The following is a 16385-nucleotide window of genomic DNA, read 5'->3' as shown; positions in this document are numbered from 1 at the left end:
ATACTGTAGTAGTTAGTGAAGTAACACGCGTTTGCTGAAGTAAATAGCAGAAACAGAAGACATAATCTATAATTTTCCTTTACGAAGCGAGTAAATTTTTCATTCTGCATTTTTTTCCTGTTAGCAGATTCTATGGAAAAGATGGGTGATATGTTTTACCATTTGCGCAGTGATGTTATGGACCATGAATACACCAATTCTTGCTTACGTTATGACCTTCAAATCGATACACAATTTAAAAAAAAACCGTTACCTGCGGGCTAAAAATGACATCGCCGTCTTCACAACAAATAATTATTTTATTCACAAGAGGACCACGCTTACTCGTTACAACCGATTTTGCCCATATTTATGGTATAGACAGTTCTTACATAGAATGAAAATGAGGATAGTGTGAGATCCAGATGTGAGCGCAGTTTGCCGCCAGCGTTTGGAGTAGCGGAAAGACATTATTAGATCAGCAGTCTGGGGTCGAGAACTTACGCGGTAGCGTTTTTATTTCTCTACTTCAACTTTTATGTTACTTACACTGCAAATAAACCGAAATAATGCTCAAAAATTGTCTTTATTAATATTTCCAGAAAAATATGAAAAGGAAGCGCCAAGGAAAATTTTGGATCGCATATAAATTTCCAGCAAGAAACCGTAAGGCGTACTCGAGGACTTTGTATACAACATTAGATACTTTTACTGTTTTATAGCTGATGTTTTACAAGTGCTGGGTTAATGTACATCTTAACAACAGGGAAAGTACTAACTTTCGCGGTATATTACACAGTTAGAGAAGCTGCATTCTACAATTACGCGTTTATTTAAAGTTTCTGTAGAAAAACAAACTTGGTTTATATTCATGAAAGTTTCTCCCTCATAGCAAGCTTGTCAGCAAACCATGTGTAATGCGTAATTTCGAAAATATTGGCGAAGTTATCTAGTCTGTAGAATGGAATGTATTTTGATGCAGTTTTCTTGGGATGTGGTTTCTTTTCCTCCCTCGCTAAGGAAAGAGCAGTTTTAAACTTTTTGATCGAATTCTTTACCTGACAATAAAAATTCACACCGCAAGGTTGCACTAGCGGAAACACTTTAGTACTTCACGACGGCATACGGCATCCTTTCTTCGTGAGGTTGTTTGCCCTCCTATTTTGTGAAAATATCAATAAAAACATCATATTGAGCATTATTTCAGTTTATCTGCAGTATGTACTAACTAAACAGAAAAATAAACTATGTATAGGGACTCGACGCCAGAGCTCTGGGATTAACGTTGTGTAATTTTCCCGCTGTGGTAACTGGTGCCTGGACTCCTTTTGTCATACGAATGGTTCATGCCTCGTCCGAGTCGCGCCAAAAATTCCACTTTTTTCTAAACGCATGGCCAAATGGAGTTCTTACTTCTGTTACTTTAATTACTGCCCAAGCCCTGCATATACGACAAATCTGGGCAAAATCAGTGGGGACTAGCAGAAGCGGTCAGCTTGTAAGTAGCTAACTGGTACATGGACCTCTTTTATATTCCGTCTACGATCATAAGAAAGTTCATAAAATGGTGACGTGTTGCACAAAAGTGAGAAACGTTTTGTTTCGTGACAACATTTAGCAACATATGAAATAACTGCAACCGATCAAGCGTATGTAAAACTGGTATGGTTCATTGACGTCTCAACTGACACTAATATGCGAAAAAGAGGAAGTGTGTGGTGTAAAAGATGGCATGACTGTATGTGACCTACGGACAGAAAAGTGAAGCAAAACTTTACAAAATCTTTCTCGGAATACGGCTGCTGTTATAAACCGCACGGAACTGAAATTTTCTCTGACGTTGACGACGCATTTTTTTGATTGTTCTCCGGGTTAACAACTAAAAATTACAACAGGAATTGACAGATTAAGCTCGTCTGATTAGTTCCTAACGACAGTCAGTGTTACAGAAGACAGTTTGTAGCAAAAGATATTCACATCAACAATTCTAAAAGCGACAGGCTCCGTATCGTCATACTCGAGCAAGAAAGAATCTCACCCTTATGCAGAAACTTTTACGTATTCCTTCGGATGAGGATGTTTCTCCTTTGGAGAAATTTTATGGAACCGTGAAAGATATACCTTGTAAATGCTCAGAAGAACCACCCTTTTACTGTATATCACGCAGGAATGCTTTACATGTAAAAAGTTATGTTCTTCCCGCCGATTATTAAAATTATATAGTAAGCTCCAGTTATAAAAAAGCCGGGTATTTACATCCATCCATGTATAAATGTATACGTCTAACCACGTCTGGAAAAATACAAATAAAACGACACTTGCATCATCCAAAAGGTTCGCTAGCTATGATTGCGAGCTGCTAATTGACGTAGAGAGGTCATCGGTGTAGCAGGGCGACCAGACACAGCAAGTGCAGCGGCGAGGCCAGCAGGCAGCCGCAGCTGGCGCAGCTAGCCTGGCGGGGCACCTCCACCTCCACTGAAACACAGCAAGTTACACGTCCGTCAGCTCTGCAAATAGATTTTTGGACAACATGGCTGTGGAGAGAAGCAGTGATTAGCATGATTAATCAATAATTCAAAAACAGTCTTAATCGAATTTATTATTATTATACCGCCAACCGGTTTCAACCAGACGTAGGGGTCATCTTCTGAGCGTTTACACCATTGGTCGACTGCTGGTGGTGTCACTCCTGTCTACATAACCAGCAGTCGACCAATGGTGTAAACGCCCAGAAGATGACCCCTACGTCGGGTTGAAACCGGTTGGCGGTATAATAACAAATGCGATTAAGACTGTTCTTGAATTATTGATTCTGCAACTAGGGCTTCCAGGTCCAAAAACTGATAAGTCCACCTCACCGTCATATCTATCCCATCATTTTGCCCTAAATGCTGGACTACCTATTTTAAACATAAATAGAGACAGCTGGGCCTTTCAACTATTTATTAACAACTAATTGCAGTCACTTCTTTCCGACATCATAATTAAAACGTACTTAAACTAAAACAATCAGTTAATAGTCTTATAGCCGGCCGAAGTGGCCGTGCGGTTAAAGGCGCTGCAGTCTGGAACCGCAAGACCGCTACGGTCGCAGGTTCGAATCCTGCCTCGGGCATGGATGTTTGTGATGGCCTTAGGTTAGTTAGGTTTAACTAGTTCTAAGTTCTAGGGGACTAATGACCACAGCAGTTGAGCCCCATAGTGCTCAGAGCCATTTTTGAATAATCTTATAATTTAGAAGTTATTACAGCAACTAAGTGCTCAGTCTTCTTAATTGACTGTCTTCTTACTAAGGTAATCTTGTTAATACACTACTGACCATTAAAATTGCTCCACCAAGAAGAAATGCAGATGATAAACGGGTATCCATTGGACAAATATACTAGAACTGACATGTGATTACATTTTCACGCAATTTGGGTACATAGGTCCTGAGAAATCAGCACCCAGCGCAGCCACCTCTGGCCGTAATAACGGCCTTGATACGACTGGCCATTGATTCAAACAGAGCTTGGATGGCGTGTACAAGTACAGCTGCCTATGCAGCTTCAACAAGATACCATAGATCATCACGAGTAGTGACTGGTGTATTGTGAAGAGCCAGTTGCTCGGCCATCATTGACCAGACGTTTTCAGTTGGAGAGAGATCTGGAGAATGTGCTGGCCAAGGTAGCAGTCGAACATTTTCTGTATCCAGGAAGGCCCATTCAGGACCTGCAACATGCGGTCGTGTGTTATCCTGCTGAAATGTAGGGTTTCGCAGAGATCGAATGAAGGGTATAGCCACGGGTCTTAAAACATCTGAAATGTAACGTCCACTGTTGAAAGTGCCCTCAGTGCGAACAAGAGGTGACCGAGGCGTGTAACCAGTCGTACCCCATACCATCTCGCCGGGGGATACGCCAGTATAGCGACGACGAATACACGCTTCCAATGTGCGCTCACCGCGATGTCGCCAAACATGGATGCGACCATCATGATGCTGTAAACAGAACCTGGATTCATCCGAAAAAATGACGTTTTGCCATTCGTGCACCCAGGTTCGTCGTTGAGTACACCAGCGCAGGCGCTCCTGTCTGTGATGCAGCGTCAAGGGTAACCGCAGCCATGGTCTCCGAGCTGATAGTTCATGCTGCTGCAAACGTCGTCGAACTGTTCGTGCAGTTGGTTGTTGTCTTGCAAACGTCTCCATCTGTTGACTCAGGGATCGAGACGTGGCTGCACGATCAGTTACAGCCATGCAGATAAGATGCCTGGTCATCTCGACTGCTAGTGATACGAGGCCGTTGGGATCCAGCACCGCGTTCCATATTACCCTCCTGAACCCACCGATTCTATATTCTGCTAACAGTCATTGGATTTCAATCAATGCGAGCAGCAATGTCGCGATACCATAAACCGCAATCGCGATAGGCTACAATCCGACCTTCATCAAAGTCGGAAACGTGGTGGTACGCATTTCGCCTCCTTACACGAGGGATCACAACAACGTTTCACCAGGCAACGCCGGTCAACTGCTGTTTGTGTATGAGAAATCGTTTGGAAACTTTCCTCATGTCAGCAGGTTGTAGGTGTCGCCACCGGCGCCAACCTTGTGTTAATGCTCTGAAAAGCAAGAATGAGATTTTCACTCTGCAGCGGAGTGTGCGCTGATATGAAACTTCCTGGCAGATTAAAACTGTGTGCCCTACCGAGACTCGAACTCGGGACCTTTGCCTTTCGCGGGCAAGTGACCTTTGCCTTTCGCGGGCAAGTGCTCTACCACTTGGCAGCGAAAGGCAAAGGTCCCGAGTTCGAGTCTCGGTCGGGCACACAGTTTTAATCTGCCAGGAAGTCTCTGAAAAGCTAATCATTTGCATATCACAGCATCTTCTTCCTGTCGGTTAAATTTCGCGTCTGTGGCACGTCATCTTTGTGGTGTAGCAATTTTAATGCCCAGTAGTGTAGTTCGGTGGCTTCTGTTTTGTAGGAAATGTACGACAGAACAGACACCACACAGCTAATATTAAGATTACCTTAGGAAGAAGAGTGACAGAACAGCGACCATATAAATATAGGGCTTCTAAAATCTTTTGGGTCAAACTGAAGTAGCTGATAGCCAGTCCACAACGGGTTCAACTGCGATGTGGGACCTATGGTCAGGAATCCGTACTTATTGTGTTATTAACATGAACAGTGTAGCACACAACAACAACAAAATGTTCAAATGTGTGTGAAATCTTATGGGATTTACCTGCTAAAGTCATCAGTCTCTAAGCTTACACACTACTTAACCTAAATTATACTAAAGACAAACACACACACCCATGCCCGAGGGAGGACTCGAACCTCCGCCGGGACCAGCCGCACAGCCCATGACTGCAGCGCCTCAGACCGCTCGGCTACACAACAACAATGTAGCTCATAGTAATTATTCTAAGTGACGACCACCAGTCTCGGTGCATCATGGCAACGGTGCACGAAAATTCTGCAGCTTTCTCTCAAAAGATCCCTGGTGTCTATTGTAACAGGAGACAGGCAGCTTTGACCCTCGCAAGCAGATCTTAGTTTCGACTAGGGTTTCATGCTCCAGTGTCTTGACATAACCTCAGAGGGAAAATTCCGGAGGTGTGAGATCCGGCGATCGCGCGTGCCATTGCACAGGACCTCCCCATCCAGTCCAGTAATGAGCGTACGGTTCCGGTGCTAGCGGACATTAATATCGAAGTAGGCTGGTGCACCGTCGTGTTGAAACCACATCCTTTAGCACACAAAAAAAAGTACAATCTCCAATAAGTGTGACAGAACATCTCGCAGGAACGCCAGGTAACGTGGAGTAGTCAAATGGGGAAGCAACAAATGAGATCCTGTAAGGTGATTTTGGACAATGCCCGACCATACGTTGACAGAAAACAGTTGCTCGTGGCCACCGATGTGCTTGGCTTGAGGACTGTCCTCACTCGAGAGATGGCTGTTGTGGTTACTGAAAAGATGGTCACGGGTGAATGAGAGCTAATCCTTTAACAATACAAACTGTACGAAATTCGGCATTAAATCACTGCAGTGGATAATCCATTGACGGAAGTGACTGTGGGAGTCAAAATCCTTTGTTCTCAATGCCTGCACACGTTCTTTATGACATGGGTGTAATACATGTTCTAGCAGTACTATTCACTCTGTATCCTTCGAAGTGTGGTTTCACAGGCATGGTTATGGTTGCTTACTGCTAAGTAGTATCGGCCACGCTATCAAACTCCATCTCCTCAAAATCTTATGTTCGTAAATGTCTTTGACGAGAACCTTGGCCGGCTCTCTGTGGCATGAACGACCCCGTCGGTCGTAAGTTGGCATCCATGGAGATAAACCCCTTCCAGTTACAATGATGCCTGCTGGGAAAGCGTACGCTGAACATTCATGATACTTTACGTTCACGACTTAATCCATACACTGTACATTAAACGCATGTCTGCCAACTCTAGTGACGAGTAATCTTCCGTCTTTGACAACGTGTCACACACTGCACACAGTCACACACCTCAGCATGGACACATCACACACTGTCTCATGGAATGTACAACTGGCAGTAGCGATGGCGGTGTGCATACAGCGGGCTGCCTATCTACATCTACATCTGCGTGATTACTCTGCTATTCACAATAAAGTGCCTGGCAGAGGGTTCAATGAACCACCTTCAAGCTGTCTCTCTACAGTTCCACTCTCGAATTTTTCTGTGTGAGCCCTGATTTCTCTTATTTTATGGTGATGATCATTTCTCCCTGTGAAGGAGGATGGCAACAGAATGTTTTCGCAATCGGAGGAGGCAACTGGTGATTGAAATTTCATGAGAAGATCCTGTCGCAACGAAAAACGCCTATGTTTTAATGATCTGCACTCTATGTGCATCAGTCCGGATGTTATTAGGCTTAAGTAGTTCTAAGTTCTAAGGGACTGATGACCTCAGATGTTAAGTCCCATAGCGCTCAGAGCCATTTTTGAGAGTGCGGCAGAACTGCATGTACCATTGCAATGCATGCGTTGAGACTGGCCGTAGTCTCTCTGAACAATTACCATGAACTGCATTCTTCTTAAGCATCTTACTCTGTGTATGTTGATGACATATACAGATGTCAGCCGCCAACGGGCACTGAATTCACCGGTGGGTACCAGCGCACATGGGTATCGCATGAAACGGAAAGGCGGATCTAGCAGCCAAGGAGGAGTGTCGTGATCCTCATTTCTTCAGTGTGTCATCCACTTACATGCTATAGCCCTGCTGTTGATATTTACAGTGCTACGTCTGTGAGAGGATAAGTGGAAGGATGGTATAAACAATGAGCTCCGTCTAGTACGGCGCACAACGTGGCCGTGACGTACCTCTTCCAGCCACGCCGACAGGACGAGCTCCTTACTCGTATTCGCATACACCACATCCCGATGACGCATGGCTTCTTGTTTCGGCGAGAGGATCCTACACTGTGTGGTGCTTGTGGCGTGCAGATCACTGCGCGCCACATTTTACTGAACTGTGTTTTATTTTCCGATCAGCGGTACGGGTCTGCCCTCTATTTTACGTAACGTTCAAACGAATGTGGATCGAGCTTAAAGTTTTATGAATTGTCGAATATTTTTCCCAAGATTTTAGGGTGAAGGTTTTAACGTGTAAACATGGTGACTGGGAGCATGGCTCACCCATGTTTTGTGTAAGTGATCAGCCAGTGACATTTCCCTGTGTCTCTCTTTTATCTCCTTTGTCGTCTTACTTGTGTTCTAATCTCATTTCCCCACCCCCCTTCGCCCCCCCCTCCACATCATGAACCAAGGCCCTCGCCGTTGATTGGGAGGCTTTCGTGCCTTAGCGATACAGATACAGATATTCATCCACAACAGAGGGCTATTTGTTGAGAGGCCAGACAAACCTGTGGTTCCTGAAGAGGGGCAGCAGGCTTTTCAGTAGTTGCAGGAGCAACAGTCTGGATGATTGACTGATCTTACCTTGTTACATTAACCAAAACGGCCTTGCTGTGCTGGTACTGCGAACGGCTGAAAGCAAGTGGCACCTACAACCATAATTGTTTCCCAGGGCATGCAGATTTACTGTATGGCTAAATGATGAGGGCATCCTCTTGGGTAAAATATTCCGGAGGTAAAATAGTCCCACATTTGGATCTCCGGGAGAGGACTATTCAAGAGGACGTAGCTATTAGGAGAAGGAAAACTGGCATTCTACGGATCGGAGGGTGGAATGTCAGATCCCTTAATCGGGCAGCTAGTTTGGAAAATTTAGAAAGGGAAATGGATAGGTAAAGTTAGATACAGTGGGAATTATTGAAGTTCGGTGGCAGGGGGAAGAAGACTTCTGGTCAAGTGAATACAGGGTTGTAAATACAAAATCAAATAGGGGTAATGCAGGAGTAGGTTTAATAATTAATTAAAAAATAGGAGCGCAGAGAAGTTATTACAAACAGCATAATGAACGCATTATTGCATCCAAGACAGACACGAAGCCCACGCCTACCACAGTAGTACAAGTTAATATGCCAACTAGCCCCGCAGATGATGAAGAGATTGAAGAAATATATGGTGTGATAAAAGAAATTATTCAGATAGTTAAGCGGGACGAAAATATAATATTCATGGGGGACTAGAATTCAATGGCAGGGAAAGGAAGAGAAGGAAAAGTAGTAGGTGAATATGGACTGGGGTAAGGAATGAAAGAGGAAGCCGCGTGGTAGAATTTTGCACAGAGCATATCTTAATCATAGCTAATACTTGGTTTAAGAATCATGAAAGGATGTTGTATACGTGGAAGAGGCCGGGAGACACTGGAAGATTGCAGATAGATTATGTAATGGTAAGACAGAGATTTAGGAACCAGGTTTTAAATTGTAAGTTATTTACAGGTGCAGATGTGGATCTGACCACAATTTATTGGTTGTGAACTGTAGAATAAAACTGAAGAAACTGCAAGAAGGTAGGAATTTAAGGAGATGGGACCTGGATAAACTAGAAGAACCAGAGGCTGTAGAGAGTTTCAGAGAGATCATTAGGGAACGGTTGACAAATACAGTGGAAAGAATGGGTACCTTTGAGAGATGAAATAGTGAGGGTAGCAGAGGATCAAATAGGTAAAAAAGCGAGGGTTGATAGAAATCCTTGGGTAACAAAAGAGATACTGAATTTAATTGATGAAAGGATAAAATATAAAAATGCAGTAAATTAAGCAGGCGAAAAGGAGTTCAGACGTCTCATAAATGAGATCGACAGGAAGTGCAAAATTGCTAAGCAAGGATGACTAGAGAACAAATGTAAGAGGCGTATATCGCTAGGGGTAAGATAGACAACTACCTACAGGAAAATTAGAGAGACCTTTGGAGAAGAGAGAGTCACCTGTATGAATAGCAAGAACGCAAACGGAAACCCAGTTCTAAGCAAAGAAGGGAAAGGAGAAAGGTGGAAGGAGTATACAGATACAAGGTCGATGTACTTGAGGACAATATCATGTAAATGAAAGAGGACGTAGATGAAATGGGAGATATGATACTGGGTGAAGAATTTGACAGAGCATGAAAGACCTAAGTCAAAAGAAGGCCCGAGGAGTAGACAACATTCTACTGGAATTACTAATAGCCTTGGGAGAGCCAGCCTTGACAAAACTCTACCATCTGGTCAGCAAGATGAATGAGACAGGTGAAATACCCTCAGATTTCAAGAAGAATATAATAATTCCAAACCCAAAGAGACCAGGTGTCGACAAGTGTGAAAATTACCGAACTATCAGTTTAATAAATCACAGCTGCAAAATACTAACATGATTTCTTTGCACACGAATGGAAAAAGCGGTAGAAGCCGACCTGAGGGAAGATCCGTTTGGATTCCGTAGAAATATTGGAACACGCGAGGCACTACTGACCCTACGACTTATCTTAGAAGATAGGTTAAGGAAAGGCAAACCTACGTTTCTAGCATTTGTAGACTTAGTGAAAGCTTACGACAATGTTGACTGGAACACTCTCTTTCAAATTCTGAAGGTGACAAGGGTAAAATACAAGGAGAGAAAGGCTATTTACAATTTGTACAGAAATCAGATGGCAGTTATAACAGTCGAGAGGCACGAATGGGAAGTAGTGACTGAAAAGAGAGTAAGACAGGGTTGTAGTCTTTCCCCAATATTATTCAAACTGTATATTGAGCAAGCAATAAAGGAAACAAAAGAAAAATGCGGAGTAGCAATTAAAATCCAAGGCGAAGAAATAAAAACTTTGAGGTTTGCCGCTGACATTGTAATTCTATCACAGACAGCAAAGGACCTAGAAGAGCAACTGAACGGAAGGAAGATATTAGATGAACATCAACGAAAGAAAAACGAGGATAATGGAATATAGTCGAAATAAATCAGGTGATGCTTAGGGAACTAGACTAGGAAACGAAACACTTAAGGTAGTAGATGAGTTTTGCTATGTGAGGACCAAAATAACTAACGATGGTCGAAGTAGAGAGGATATAAAATGTAGATTGGCTCTGGCAAGGAAAGCGTTTCTGAAGAAGAGAAATTTGTTAACATCACGTTTAGATTTAAGTGTCAGGAAGTCTTTCCTGAAAGTATTTGTATGGAATGTGACCTTGAATGGAATCGAAACGTAGACGATAAATAGTTTAGACAAGAACAGAATAGAAGCTTTCGAAATGTGGTGCTATAGAAGAATGCTGAAGATTATATCGGTAGATCATTTAACTAATGAGAAGGTACTGAACAGAATTGGAAAGAAGAGAAATTTGTGGCATAACTATGCTAGAAGAACGGGTTGGTTGGTAGGACATGTTCTGAGGCATCAAGGAATCACTAGTTTAGTATTGGAGGCAGCGTGGAGGGTAAAAATCGTAGAGGGAGACCAAGAGATGAATACACTAAGCAGATTCAGAAGGATAGAGGTTGCAGTAGTTACTCGAAGATGAAGAAGCTTGCACCGGATAGAGTAGCATGGAGAGCTGCATCAAACCATCCCCTGGACTTACGACCACAACAACACAACAGTCTCATGTACAGCTAGTGTTATTCTTTCTCCGGTGTTTTAGCGAAAGTGCGATAGTGTTTGTGTGGTCAATACGAATGCGGTGAGAGTGAGATCTTATCCACATTTGTTTGTTTTAATGAGTGTAAGGGCGCTGATAGCCTCACCGTTGAGCGCCCATAAACTGCCAAACACACAAACTGAATTCAATCACCATTGAAAAGTGAAAATTTGTATCAGACCTCTTTATGCGAGCGGCCACCTTAACCCATTCAGCTGTTGGCATCCAGAATCAGGTTAAGTTGCAAACAATGAGGGTTATGGACGGTGGACGCTACGTGTATGGTGTGCGGCAGGTTGAGAAGTTGAATTGGGAAGGAAGCATGTCCGGAGAGCGGAATTGGTTATGGCGACAGTTGGCGTAAAGCAGGAAATCGGGGTTCGAGTCACTGGTCCAGCACAAAATTTTTACTTGTTATCACTGAATTTAATTCAGTGGCCAATGGCGGCAGAGATTTGTTTATCTCTTAAATCATAGGATACTCTTACGCCAAGATAAATTGAAAGGTGTTCATCAAACGAAATAAATCATGAAAAATCATATATTCTTGTGGGACGTGAAACAAAAAGTTGTTCAGTAACTCTGATCATATCCATTAGACTTACGAAGAAATAACAATAATCTGTAGCTAAACTCTGTATTAATGTTTCTCATTTATACCCATTTTATTAAAAACGTTCCATTTTTTGTAAGTTGTTACATGGATCTCTTTATTGAGTTTCTTTGTCCATTATGGAGCTATGAAAGGGAACTTCCCTTTCGATTTTGGTACTGTTGCCTGGAACTGAAAAGTGATGCTCTGCCAATTTCAGTAATTTCGAATGAAAGTTTTTATTATGCTGTGGTTCGAACAACCTGTCCGCTTTTCTAGTGCCAAATATTCGTAAGGATAGGTTCTTCTTTTATTTTGTTGCATTTAATTCGTGATATTTTGTCACTGATCAAATAACTTACACCCAGATAGTTTTACGTTTTTCTGGACAAAATATTTATAGTTTCAGCTGTTCCTTCACTGGTTGAACATCAGCTAATGCAACCCAATGAAAGCATTTTGATTGGTTGCTGAGTTTGTATGTATCGCTCGGACTTTAGTCTCTCAACACGGTTGGAGCGACACGCGAGAGTGGCGGGCCGGATCGGGTCGGGTTTGCTCCAGCTTATCGACAGATACATTCTTCACTGCCTAGCTAGATCCGCGCGCAGCTTGGTTGTGACGTCTTGGGTTAGGGTCGTTCAGCCTACGAGGAAAATCGTAGGACACAGACATAAGAAGAGCATTTGTATATCTCCTTAGTCCTCCTCATGATTGTTCTTCGCGCTTACATCATCAGCTTGGAACGGGCCTTTGCTCTTCGTTCTCTGCTTCATCGCTAGGAGGCCTAACAAAAGTTAAGCAGGCCGGAATATTATATATATTGCTCTTGCACGATCGTCTATATTTTAGTGACATACACTCCCTGACAGAAGAAGGAAACAAACAAAGGGAGGAGGAAACGAAATGGAACTTCACGGGTGGAAAGTGAATGTGATGTCATTTCAGTGATTAAAAAATCGAGTCAAATCTACAAAGTACTTGGCAGCATGACCTTCTTTATCGGTATGAGGATGTATTCACACTAGCCTGGAACCATCCATTGTTAGGAAGACATTATACGCTGATCTGCCAGCACTTTATGACCACCGACCTGCTGTCGATATAAACCTGTCCAGGTGATAACAGCGTCACCTGTTGGCTAGTCAGGCAGGTGACAGTCAGACACACGCACGGTTTATGTGGTATCAGTGACTGTGTTGTTCGTTTGTGGAAAGGGGAATGCGAACGATCTATCTGAGTTTGACCGAGAGCAGGTAGTGGTGGCCCTGAGGCTCGGCAAGAGGATTTCGGAAACTGCACGGCTTTTCGGGAGTCACCTGTAGAGTGAACAACTACGCATCGAGGCGCGGATACGATGGCGCGAATACAGGCGCGAAGTTTTTACTCTGTGATTTTTACTGAGCAGCGTCGAACAGTATACATTTCCTTTACGGCGCCGAACAGAATCAGAATGAAAAATAGCTAACTCAAGTGAAAATGCAAAAAGAGTTGGTGTCATTGTACTACTAGGGGACTTGAGATGGATGTAGGGAACTTAGAGACATAATTAGCCCAGTGCTGACCATAAACTATTGAATTTCAAGATTACTTTGAATTTTAATTTGTTGAACGTGTTAGTTATATTCAAGAGTGGCAGTAGCAGACTGGGAGAACTCATACCATGTTGTCACGCAGCTACGGAAGTTATTACAGTGATAACATGTACCTAGGGAGTTAAGTTGTCGGAAAATGCCAGCTACAAATAGCTAAGTAGTCAATGCGACAGCAATCAACAGCTGAGAAGTATTACTGAGCTAATGGACAGTTTATCAGTCGGTCGAACGACTGGACAAGTTACAAGTGTACTGATGCTGAAATACGAAAGAACAATGCAACAAGAGCTTTATTCATCATGAAATGTGTGGGATAATGATGCGTGTGTTAGCACAGTATTGCAGGCCTTGGCCTCCAGTATTTGAGTTTGTAATTTACGGTTAGAAGTGATCCTCGAAAATATATGAGAAACGCTTAGTTTATGTGGGACATTTTATGGTATTAGAGAAGAAGTGTGATCAGAACCTGGCATGGCAACCTCAGTTGTAATACAGTAACTAAAGCAGAATTACAACAGCACATAAGCTCTTATGTGAATGTATGCTGTCGTAAGGCATGTGTTGTGTATGAAAATCAGCCCCGCGTATACTCCGTAGCAGTTCTACCGAAGACCTTAGGGGAAACTGTGACGTAGACGCCCTGTATAATTACGTACTGAAAAGTCCACCTTAGGCAATGGCATATAATGAGCCCAGTATGGGTACATCAGGGCCTGGCAGTGGGAAAATTGTGGATGAAGAAGCCACAGAATCCTTCGACAATCAGCAAGAAAACCGAACGGAGAGCAATAAATGTGATAACACACGTAACTCAAACTCAACGGACAACAGTTTCAGCAGCGTCACTGCTATCATGCATGATGAGGACCACCGGAATGTGCCTGCAGAAATGGATGAGAATGCGGGGATGGCGTCAAGCGTTGGCGATACTGCTTCGGCAGAGCAAAGGAACAGAATGGACAGCGAAGTAGCCAACAATCAAAGTAAATTAATAGGCGAAGCTGCTGTTATCTTCACCTGTAGCGCAAATAATCAAGAACATCAGAAGGAGAGTCTGGAAGTGGAAGAGGATGTGGAGGTCGCAGGAAGCATTGGTGACTGTAAAAACAATGAAATTAAGTATTGCGATTACGCAGAAAACAAATGAGACGACGAATCTACGTCCGATAAATGCATTACGCCAGAAAAATCCGTGGAAAATGGATGCGCTACCAAAACCTCTTCTACAATGTTATAGCCTTCCCAGTATTCCTGGCGAAAGCAAAAATCAAAAGCAGTACATTGTTCAAAACAGATCCAGCAAGTAGAGAAGAGAAATTTCTACTATTAAGAAATATAAAAGGGAAAAGAAAGGGAATGATATCACGCAGCTGTGTTACATAGCGTAACGGTCTTACATGCCAAGGAATTTATCACTGCAAAAAGTACTGGCGAGTAAAATATTGTATCCTGGGCAGACGAAGCACCAAACCCATCGGATAATGGACTGTGCGATAGAAAGATACTGACACTCTGTGTTTTAGGGATTAAAATTGCCAATACCGTGAATAGTGTATGTACAAAATGTATAAAAATAACGACGTTTGTGAACCGATAGTCAGGACTACCAATGGTAGCGTAATATTTAACGACAATGATGGGTTTATTAGCACAGTGTCAACAAAGTACGCAGGTCTTGGCTTGCCGAATGATATGGATGGTACTGAAACGGCTTGCGTTATTCACCGAATGAAAAGGAACTCAAGTGACAACGTGAAACAGAGGCACGCCTTTCCTATTTAATGTTACTGCTCCAGTGGTGAATGTAAATGTGAGTAATGGCTTTCCAAAAATATTGTACCGAATTTAAGGAGCTCCTGTGTGATTGATACAAAAAAATCACCGAGGAGGTCAAGGTGACAGTTTGCTAAAATCGGAAAAATCTACGTTCGAGTCCCGGTCCAGTTCGTTGATACATTTGAGTGCCCAAATGCGGCTAACGTCGTTAAAAAATTTGAACAAAAAGCTGTATTGTACCAGACAATGTTGTGCTGTTTTCAACAGACTTGCCTTTTATTCCTGAGAGTGGAGACCGCAATGTCATGCTGGCCATCCTGATTTAGAGTTTCTCATGGTTTTTCTAAATTACTTGAGGCAAACGCAAGGATGATTCCTGCTGTAAAACTACTGCCGAATACCTGTTCCACCCCTGTCAAATTATACTTCGTAACATTATAAGTCGTTATACTGTTGACACCATTGCCGTCTCCATCTGATCCTGTTCTAGGCCAACTCCCTTGTAGTCTATCTTCTGTTTTTTCTCTTCATCCAACATTTTCATTCTTGTACCTTCGACAGCTGGTGTTAGAATTAGTTTTCAGGGCAGTATGTGCCACATCCATTCTTCTTTACGAGTCTTCTATTTTTTTTACCTTTTCTTAACTGTATTGTTCTTCATTTTATCCGGGCATTTTGTTTTCTCCATTAGCCTGTAAGCTCACACATCTAATGCAATTATTCTGTACTTTTCTCACTTCTTCAATGTTAAGTTTTCACAGTTAGATCTGTAACAAAGAAAATGTCTGAAACGCCTAGGTATACAACTGCGCAGTTTCGGTTGTGTACTCATTTGCAAGTGCATAGTATAGCGAGTGAAATTTGGGTTACCTACGTTCGTCAGGCATTGTCATGCATCTGGGCTGCCATACTTTAAAAGAAGAATTTAGCGGATTCAGCAATATGCGTGAACATGGTCACACAGACGCAACTGTGCAGCAGCGAAAAAAACAAAACAAAAATATGTTATAATTCAAGTTGACAGCCTTGTTTCACCAGTCTGACTCGTACGATCCCTCTATATAGGCTCAGAGAGATTGAAACTCGTCTCACCACTCCTCAGTACTTCAGTATTCCACTTCTCCTTACAATGATCCTTCCAGATGGGTCTCTTAAATTCAGCCTGCTCCCCGTCGTTACTAAATGTTGATCGGAATCTACAGTGTAATTCGGTGACGATGTTACAAATCTTCAGGGATAATGTAAATGGGTAAATGAATCAATGTGAGGTAAGGGACTCTGGTCAGGAAACGACCGAGTCGAAAGCTTTAACCGATAATCTTTATGATACCTCTGAAAGTGGAATACATGTCGTTGCGAAATTTCAGAGGTGGTAGTATAGACCAAAACAA

General features: G+C 42.7%; 1 protein-coding gene across 1 annotated transcript in view; it reads right to left on the bottom strand.

Moving 5' to 3' along the window:
* Positions 1-1080: 1080 nt before the first annotated feature.
* LOC124619430 overlaps positions 1081-16385 on the bottom strand; it is a 641742-nt gene continuing 626437 nt past the window's right edge. Inside the window, exon 6 of the mRNA XM_047145805.1 lies at positions 1081-2457. Within this exon, the coding sequence (XP_047001761.1) occupies positions 2357-2457 (101 nt within the window). The 3' untranslated portion in view covers positions 1081-2356. The remainder of the gene's footprint in view (positions 2458-16385) is intronic.

This window comes from Schistocerca americana, chromosome 6 (assembly GCF_021461395.2).
Source record: "Schistocerca americana isolate TAMUIC-IGC-003095 chromosome 6, iqSchAmer2.1, whole genome shotgun sequence".
NCBI classification, from domain to species: domain Eukaryota; kingdom Metazoa; phylum Arthropoda; class Insecta; order Orthoptera; family Acrididae; genus Schistocerca; species Schistocerca americana.
This window is presented reverse-complemented; position numbering and strand designations above follow the sequence as displayed.